This window comes from Alosa alosa, chromosome 11, assembly GCF_017589495.1.
Source record: "Alosa alosa isolate M-15738 ecotype Scorff River chromosome 11, AALO_Geno_1.1, whole genome shotgun sequence".
Classification (NCBI taxonomy): Eukaryota; Metazoa; Chordata; class Actinopteri; order Clupeiformes; family Clupeidae; genus Alosa; species Alosa alosa.
This window is the reverse complement of record NC_063199.1, coordinates 25,461,403-25,471,402: the sequence shown is the minus strand read 5'-3', so window position 1 is coordinate 25,471,402 and position 10,000 is coordinate 25,461,403. Positions and strand designations below refer to the sequence as shown.

The following is a 10,000-nucleotide window of genomic DNA, read 5'->3' as shown; positions in this document are numbered from 1 at the left end:
TCATTTGTCTTGCTATTGAATTATGCATACAGCGGATCCGTTCGTTGCAACAACCCTGTGGGCTATCCTGTGACCTGAAAAAAAAAACATTCATATGCATCTCACTCACACACACACACACACACACACACACCTCACAGTTGAACACACACACCATTACACCATCAAATAGTCATTAACACCATCACTGAAGCTCTTCCAGCGTCACAAATCATCAATTCTCCAATTTTTAAATTGAAATGCAATCCCAGTCAATTTTAACAGGCCTGTGTACAGAAACCAAATAACTGGTCAATCTTGAGGAGGAATTGAGGGTATTTTAGCAAATTTTACATGGGCATTTCAGCCCACTCACAAAGTAAATGTACTATACATGAGCATACACACACACACACACACACACACACACTGTGTGATACATAATAAATAGGCACAGCAAGACGGTGCTTGAAGCTACTGTTTTTACAACCACACAGAAGCTCAAAGCACCATTGATGCAAGAAAGCAGTCATTAGCCTTCACACAGAAACACACACACACACACACGACTTTGAGTACACACACACACAGACACACACACAGACAGAATAAACAGTCACATTTGTGGGAGCCTGAAATTGTCATCGTCAATAAAAAAAAGAAAAGCAGCACTTACAAGCTAGTGTTGGCCTGCTCCCAATGGCTAGCTTATAGTAGTGGAGAGCCTCCGAGAACTTGTTGTTTTCCTGAAGCAGCAAACCTCTGGAGATATAAAAGAGAGAAAGGGAAAAGAGAGAGAGAAACCGCTCAGAAAGAAGGAAATGAAATGGTGGGGATAAAAGCTTAAACACTCAAAACACAAACACACACACACAGAAATATTCAGCCATGCCCACGACTACCCAGGAGACAATAGCCATCAGTGTCAACTAGTAATTATGTGGCTATGATTAGGGCATTGTTCTTGTGCACTCGAAAATAACATAAAAATGTGTACACACACACACACACACCTAAAGTGTTATTGCACTCTCGCGTCCTCTTCCACCGAGGACAATGTTCAGAAAGAGTCCTCAGTCCTACTCTGGAGTGGAGCCTAACAGGGCTGCTGTGGTGTGCTGGAGGACTTGTGTGTGTGTGTGTGTGTGTGTGTGTGTGTGTGTGTGTGTGTGTGTGTGTGTGTGTGTGTGTGCTGGAGGACTCGGAGGGATTAACGCCGAACTGCCCTGCACCACAGCACAGCGTAATGCACTCTACCACAGGCCGTCTCACAGGACGCTGGAGGGGGTCATTAGGGTCAAACAGGCGAGGAGAGAAACCATCTCTTACTCTTCCTCAGTCACTCTGTCTATTTCTCTCCCTCTCCGTCACTCTCTCTCTCTCTCTCAATCATCCTCTTTCTGAACAGAAAAGAAAACAAACCTGAAGTGGTATGGAGGTGGAGATGTGTATGTATGTGCATGTGTGTGTGTGTGTGTGTGTGTGTGTGTGTGTGTGTTTTGCAGGGTTGCTAACAGAGTCAGTGGGAGATGTGTGCCCGGGAAGATGAATAAATCAATAAATGCTCTCAGCTTAATGCAAACCCCTAATGATAAATGCTGTGGTCAGACCAGGTCCTGTGGCAGCTGGGGGTTAGTGTGTGTGTGTGTGTGCATGTGTGTGTGTGTGTGTTTGGGGGGGGGGCGAGGCTCAGGGCCTTTCAGGGCCTCAGCGCCGAGCAAAGCTGATGCCAGCAAACACAGCCCACGCAGATGATTAATGCAAAAACCCAATCTCAGAGGAAACCTGTTCCGCCTTAGAGCCACATCAGGGCCAGAGCTGTCACACTGTCAGCCCACTGTGTCAGGCTCCATCTTGCTCTGTGATCAATAGTGTTGACAACAGGGAGAGCTGTTGGAGCAAACGAGCAGATTGATCGCCCTCTCAGGCTATAGACTGAGAACTCATCCAGACCCAAGCCAACCCAACCACCTTCCATGCTACCACTATCAACAAGAGCTTAACCAGGCAGTGCCAGCAATGAACATCCCTAGGCTGCAGTCACGGCTGAATCCTTGAGATAGTAGAACACTACGGAACACTGGGGTGTGAGTGAGTGCTGACACCAGAGGGGTGGGGCAGGGCTTGTGACTGAGAGGCTACACATACATATGCACACATACACACGATCACATACATACACACACAATAACACGAATACATTCACATGCACGCTCACACGCAGCAATACGTACAGATTATAAAGCATGTCCGCCCATGTTCCCATGCGGTAGTACAGAGCGTTCCTGTAGGCCCGTTCAGCCTCAGCCATCTTGCCTTGGTTCTTCAGGACGTTCCCCAGATTCCCCCAGGCTGAACCGGAGAAGAACAGACAAACAGAGAATTAGCCACCCAGTTCAGACAGAATCAGATCTCCAATCCAATAATATGAACCCCATGTGCAAGTTGGCGCCCTGTTTGGCAGCCTCAGCCGTCGCTGTGTGTGTGTGTGTGTGTGAGTGTGAGTGTGTGAGTGTGAGTGTGTGTGTGTGTGTGTGTGTGTGTGTGTGTGTGTGTGTGTGTGTGTGCTGGAGGACTCGGAGGGATTAACGCCGAACTGCCCTGCACCACAGCACAGCGTGTAATGCACTCTACCACAGGCCGCCTCTTCACAGGCGGCTTTGAGGGGTCATTAGGGTCAAACAGGCGAGGAGAGAACCATCTTACTCTTCCTCAGTCCACTCTGTCTATTTCTCTCCCCCTCTCCGTCCTCTCTCCTCAATCATCCCTTTTCTGGAACAGAAAAAGAAAAACAAACCCTGAAGTGGTATGGAGGTGGGAGATGTGTATGTATGTGCATGTGTGTGTGTGTGTGTGTGTGTGTGTGTGTGTGTGTGTTTTGCAGGGGTTGCTAACAGAGCCAGTGGGAGATGTGTGCCGGGGAAGATGAATAAATCAATAAATACTCTCAACTTAATGCAAACCCCTAATGATAAATGCTGTGGTCAGACCAGGTCCTGTGGCAGCTGGGGGTTAGTGTGTGTGTGTGTGCATGTGTGTGTGTGTGTGTGTTTGGGGGGGGGGGGCTCAGGGCCTTTCAGGGCCTCAGCGCCGAGCAAAGCTGATGCCAGCAAACACAGCCCACGCAGATGATTAATGCAAAAACCCAATCTCAGAGGAAACCTGTTCCGCCTTAGAGCCACATTAGGGCCAGAGCTGTCACACTGTCAGCCCACTGTGTCAGGCTCCATCTTGCTCTGTGATCAATAGTGTTGACAACAGGGAGAGCTGCTGGAGCAAACGAGCAGATTGATCGCCCTCTCAGGCTATAGACTGAGAACTCCTGTTGCCATCTCAACCAGACCCAAGCCAACCCAACCACCTTCCATGCTACCACTATCAACAAGAGCTTAACCAGGCAGTGCCAGCAATGAACATCCCTAGGCTGCAGTCACGGCTGAATCCTTGAGATAGTAGAACACTACGGAACACTGGGGTGCGAGTGAGTGCTGACACCAGAGGGGTGGGGCAGGGCTTGTGACTGAGAGGCTACACATACATATGCACACATACACACGATCACATACATACACACACAATAATACGAATACATTCACATGCACGCTCACACGCAGCAATACGTACAGATTATAAAGCATGTCCGCCATGTTCCTGCGGTAGTACAGAGCGTTCCTGTAGGCCCGTTCAGCCTCAGCCATCTTGCCTTGGTTCTTCAGGACGTTCCCCAGATTCCCCCAGGCTGAACCGGAGAAGAACAGACAAACAGAGAATTAGCCACCCAGTTCAGACAGAATCAGATCTCCAATCCAATAATATGAACCCCATGTGCAAGTTGGCGCCTTGTTTGGCAGCCTCAGCCGTCGCTGTGTGTGTGTGTGTGTGTGTGAGTGTGAGTGTGTGTGTGAGTGTGTGTGTGTGTGTGTGTGTGTGTGTGTGTGTGTGTGTGTGAGAAAGTGTGTGAGAAAGTGTGTGGGTGAATGTGAGATATGAAACTGTAAAGTGCTTTGAGTAGTACAAAACCATTAATGCAATCCATTTACCATTTAATGCAATCCATTTACCATTTGCCATCTCCTTTAAGATACTTGTTTAAATCCATTGTGGAAAAGAAGACTTAGAAAAGACAGTTGTGCTACTGAGGGTTGAGACTAGAAGAGATGCAAACTTCAGACTGGGGATTCAATTCAAATGTGACGGAAGGTGAGAGAAGGTCAGGTGTGGAATACTAAATTGCCCCTCCCACCCCCAACCCCCCACCACACACTCCCACATGTGAAATACCTATTTGCCTCGTAATGAAATTAGTTCATTTTATGGGAAGAAAAATAAATTGAAAAAGAAATTGGTTTGTGAATTGAGATGGGAAGAGGTTCCGATAACAGTCTCCAGCCGATTTCTCTTTGGGACGCGCTGGATAAGTGAGGCATTTTAAATCTACCCTGGCTAAGGAGCGAGGGGCGAGACTGACCGGTCTGCTGCTTCTAGAAGATTCTACTTTCCTACTCAGAAAGGAATTTGGCTGCATGTGTATGATAAACAGAACCAGACCAGAACACAACCGGTTTTGCGCAGATACGGTGTTGAGGCTACATAAATAACCTAAGAAAATGTTTGCTCAAACAGTTTGAAATCTCAAAAATGAGTGTACATGATCACTCACTCACACACACACATACACATGCATGTTTATATCATCAGGTAAGGCATCCATTTTACATGAATTCATGCTGAAATGTTATTACGATAATAAACTCAAATTTGTGGCAATGTAAGTGGCAGTTTTGACTTTCTTTGGAAGCCGGCAGCCTGTATTTTATCACTTTTTACATCCCACAGAAGGGCCGAAACTGAACAGCCTGCTCTGCTTCAAAATCCATGCGCTAAAAAGGAAAACAAACCAACCCAAAACCAGGATTAAAATACATCTTTTCCAGACTGCTTGGCTGAGGCACTTAAAACTTCCTGCAACCTGGACGTCCGGTCAATTGCTTGTTCTTGCATCCTGCATCTCGGATGTGTTTACTGCAGACTGTTTGTTTGCATGACAGGATGGCCCAGAATATGCCAAGGGTGCCCTCACGCACCCACGGGCACGTTTCCATGGTGACTCACCGGAGAGGAGTCAGGATGGAAGCTGAGGGCGGTGGTCACATTGCTTCTGTCCTACCACCCCCCCCGCACACACACACACACTAACACCTCCATATGTGTGTCCATGTCTGACTATGTGTGTGTGTATAAGAGCGTGTGTGTGAGAATGTCTATTTGTGTGTGCATCTGCGTGTGTGTAAAGGAAGTGTATGAATATGGAACGTCCTGTGCTGCAGGCATTTATCGCTCTCTATCACGGCAGCTCAAAGGGTTGTCCGTGTTAGACAACAAACTTCACTCTTCGACTTTCCATTATTTTAATCTGGCTGCTATCGACAATGGATTCCAGCCAAAGGAACCAACAAAATGGCAACAAGACTTATCAAAGGTTAACTTGCTAATTAACAGCTGCATGGCTTGAAAGAAGCCATATGATCCACCCTAATTACCCTTAATCTTCTGACGCTTTCATCACAGCAACACAATTAAACAGTGAAAACAAAAACACCCAGTTAAACAGGCTGAGCTTAGCAGAGTCCAACTGAGCTGGTAAGATGGCGTGTCAGTGCAAGAAACAGGAAACAGCTACAGACAGATGACAAACATTGTAAATTAAAACAAACTAACAAAACAATCTGAAACTAACAAAAACATCCATCAACACAAATTCACTATGTTAGCCTCTTAAATAGTTCATGGCGCACTTAAACATGTCAACCAAATGATACGTGATTGAGCATTGTTGTAGATGTAACGTTAGCCATGTCCCAGTCTTACCTTTGGCAGGGTTCACAGTTATCCCTGAACGGTACAGCATCTCCTCGTTCTGCCAGTCCTGGTTGCGCAGCACCGTCTTGATCCCAAAGAGCACCACCAGGGCGGCGCCGCCGTACAGCACTAGGCTCTTGGAGGAGCGGCGGCGGAGGCGGATGTACAGGGCCCTCATGCCCACGGCCACCAGCAGGCAGAAGCCCATGCTGGGGATGTAGAGCACGCGCTCGGCCACCACGAAGCCCACGTAGAAGAAGAGGTTGGTGGCCGGCAGGAAAGGCACGGCCATCAGGCCCAGAGAGAACACCAGCACGTTCTCTGTGGTGGGCAGCGAGGTCCCGGGAGCCGCGGTTACCACCGCCGCCTGGGCAGCGGGCTTCTTTGTGCCGTTCTCCATGCTCGGAGAGTGCTCGCTCTCGGAGGGACCGTGGTCCTGGTCGGAGCCGTGGTAACCGTTACCGTTGGTGGTAGCGGCCAGCTTGCCGTTGGTCACCGCTGGGTGATGGGCCTTCCCGTTGGACTCTTTGCCCCGAACGGGGGAGGCGGCAGAGGGGCGGAAGGGCAGCCCGAGGCCGACCCAGCTGAGCACGAGCAAAGTGGCGTAGAACGCTGCCGAGTGGACGTTCCTCCAGTCGGCGAGGCTCCGCACCAGCGGCAGGGCGTCCATGGACCAGTCAAAGCTGAGCGTGTCGGGGCAGAGCAACAGCCAGGCGTTGACCGCGGGCAGGTAGAGGAAGGTGAGCGCGCGCGTCAGGAGGCTGGGCGAGTCCGCCGCCGGGTTGTCCGAGTTGGAGAAGTTGGGCGGCTTGTTGCCCATCCAGTAAAGGCGGAACGCCAGCAGCACCACTCCCCACGCCGCCAACAGGAACACACTGAGCAGCAGTTGGAGGTTTCTCCTCTGGAGGATGGACAGAGAGGGAGAAAAGAAAGAGGGAGAGAAAAAAAAAAAGAGAGTGAGTGAGTGGGTTTGGGACTGAAAATGTCAGTTGAGAGAACACAAGAGTAATTTAAGGGATAAAACACTACTGAGAGGAGCCAGGTCCAAGCTTGTTTTCTGGTTGATTTGTATGATCTGACTCCTGGACTCGGGAGTTTGATTCTGCTATGCTAAATGAAGCCGAGGACTCCAACTTTTCTGACCTCTCCTGCAATCTGAGTCAACAACACTTGAGTAGTGAGTAGAGCAGTGTATGTTTCCTCAACCCCTTTCCGAAGCCAGCTCTCGAACACACACCAATCACACACACACACTCACGTCAGATAAACAGCACTACATCAGACTGAAAACGATCAGATGACAATGACAAGATGCAGCTCGGTTCCCCCTTTGGCAATCACCGCTAATGAACTCCGCGCCAAAGTTACCAAAACTGCACCGCTTACACCTTCCAACACGGCCAAGAGAGTTCAAGAGACAGAGATGCATAAGTCATGCTGCTGGCAAGCACACCGTGGCCTTGACGTCACAAACGTGGAGCAAACACAGCCGAGGCTGATTCTCCCCCCTCAATGCTCAACCTGGCCTGCGCAAACTTACACAAATAAATGCTGAAATATGGCCTAAACAGCAGCCTATCAATCATAGCGCAAGCCCCATATTAAACACTTTCCACCAGCCGGTATGGAAGTGATTATGCTGTATTTATGGCGTGTTTGAATCTTTTACACATTTCTTCGCTGAGGGCTTACTCAAGCTCTGTTGTTCCCTATGGGGCTGCTGTTATACAGGATAAATCCGGCCTTCCCCGTCTGTTTGTCTTGGAGATCCCACCTCATGCGCCCCCCCCCCAAGCCCAGCACATACGCTACAGCACACTGTTCGACCTGGGCCAAGTGCTACGTGCTAAGCTAGTGAAGGCGTGTTGTTATTACACACATTTCCTCTGGCTATAGACAGGTTGTAGCAGGTCACATGACAAGGTCATGAAAGCCCTTGACACCATCTCTGCGCTGCTCAGCATCCTGGCAGCGGTCTAACAGCGCTGACCGCATTACGGATGCCGTCGGTGTTATTGACCGGGGTGGGCTTGAGGCGCCTTGTCATCTATGTACACATTTTCTTTCCTCAAACTGTGCAATTTTCTCCTGGCAGATGCAAAGGCCTGTAACCCCCCGTTTACCATTTAAATGAAAAGTCACAGCCAACAACCAAATCCCTCCTAAATCCTTTTGATCTGCCTTTCCGCCTTTGGGGGAAACGGCAGAATTAGTGCGGTACCATGCTAGCAAAGAGCGCAGTGATGGCTATTGATTTTCTTATAGTCTTTTGTCATTTCTATGATATCCGATGAGGACGGACAAGCTCTCCCTTGGGAAATCAGCATAAATAGGTCTCCCTCTCTCACTCTCTCAGCGTGCAATCGAATTATCCATCTTGATGCTGAGACTCTCATCCTCTCCTGAGGGAGCAGTAAAGAAAAAAAAACAACAGAGGCGATCCTATTGGGACAAAAAAAAAAACACAGGCCATACTAGAGGATATTGGATTCTTCTCAACGCATTCCGAGTTCTCATTCCAGCCCTCATGCTGCATTCTGCAGGTCTTAGCTGCATCACAATAGCACAGAAAGTGCTAAAACAAGATGTAAGAAGAAGAAAAAGAAGGCCCCAGTCTCTCATCTCCCAGAGGGTGTGAGGGGCCGCCAACCTTGAAATGAAGGTTGGATGCGTTTCAATAGGCTGGAGTCCACCCCGCCGCAGCGCAAATTCCTGGGATGCCTAATCTAGCACCACCAACACTGATGGAATTAGCACTTCCTGCGGAAACTCAGGCGAGCAGAAGTGCTCCACCAGCCAGCCCACCAAAATCCACATAAAAAACAGAGGACGAGCCTGCCGTTCCAGAGAGACATCAATCTGTCAACAGCAAAAACCAGCTCACCCTCAGAATCCTGTCAAAATGGCCGCCTACCTGCACTTGGTGTTGTTGTCCTGAAATCACCTTCTTACTTAGTGTCTGCCCCAGGTGATCTCAACTCCAGTCAGTTTCAGCAAAGGCTAGATCTGGAGCAATGTCAAAATGGCCGGCACAGAGCTGGCAGTCGTTCAAAAACATATAGTAAAGTATCACCATTTCTGGATCAAAAGCATCTAAAACATATAGTAAAGTATCACCATTTCTGGATCAAAAACATCTAAAACATATAGTAAAGTATCACCATTTCTGGATCAAAAACATCTAGTAAAGGATCACCATTTCTGGATCTAAAACATCTAGTAAAGGATCACCATTTCTGGATCACGATGGGATACGGGCAGAAAATATAACACTTATCAAAAAGAAGCAGAGTTCATAGAGAAAAAAAAGAGATGGGAATGATTAGAGGACCCTGAGGTGTACTGCGTGCAGCATTTCAGAGGACCCTTGATGGAAAGTGGGTTTCGGCCGGAAGGAAGGGGTCATGCGAAAGTAGTCCCAAAGGTGTCTTTAAACAGAGAGCTACAAAGAGACAGGAGCAAGAGAGAGAGAGAGAGAGAGAGAGAGAGAGAGAGAGAGAGAGAGAGAAGAAAGAAAGAAAGAAAGAAAGAAAGAAAAAAAAAGAGAGAGAGAAAGAGAGAGAGAGAGAGAGAGAGAGAGAGACATTTTTCAAGAAAGGACACCAAGTGAGTGCAGGTTCTAATGGGAAACACAGTCCCGAAAACCAAACTCCATCCAGCGTTGTCCTTCTGTAGGAAAACTGTGGCGCAGAGCCAGGGAGTAGTAGTTTGCTCTGTAAACTATTCATGGATGGAAATCAGAGAAACATGACATTGCCTACAACAAACACATTTCCAAACATGTCATCAAAGTGAAGGCACAGTACCTCGGTTTGATTTAATAAAGATGAGGCAGTACCTGGCGCGGTAGCCATGTGTTGCAGATTTGGACCTTGGGCTCATTTGGCTTGCCAAAATAAAAATATTGTCTTTAGTGTTTCACGGTAGAAGTCCGCTGACATGGACAGAGATGAAGCTCAAGGACGACAACACGAGCAGAAGAGAAAAAGAGAATCTGAAGATGTTCCCACTGTTCTGGAACTCTCTGTGTTCTGGAACTCTCTGTGTTCCGCCTGACTTGCGTGGAAACGCAAAAGGTCAGCTGTCTAAATGCAGCTCACAGGACTAATATCTTAAACTGCCAGAGCCATCAAGCTGGGAGTCCGAAAAGTGAGACAGCAGA

The 10,000-nt window shown here is 48.2% G+C and overlaps 1 protein-coding gene across 1 annotated transcript in view; it reads right to left on the bottom strand.

The window, feature by feature from the left end:
- Positions 1-10,000, bottom strand: part of tmtc2b (transmembrane O-mannosyltransferase targeting cadherins 2b) — a 131,457-nt gene that overhangs the window by 43,661 nt on the left and 77,796 nt on the right. The window contains exons 3-5 of the mRNA XM_048257001.1: positions 5,848-6,739; positions 3,604-3,718; positions 656-741 (exon numbers count right to left, since the gene is read on the bottom strand). Of these exons, the coding sequence (XP_048112958.1) occupies positions 656-741; positions 3,604-3,718; positions 5,848-6,739 (1,093 nt within the window). The remainder of the gene's footprint in view (positions 1-655; positions 742-3,603; positions 3,719-5,847; positions 6,740-10,000) is intronic.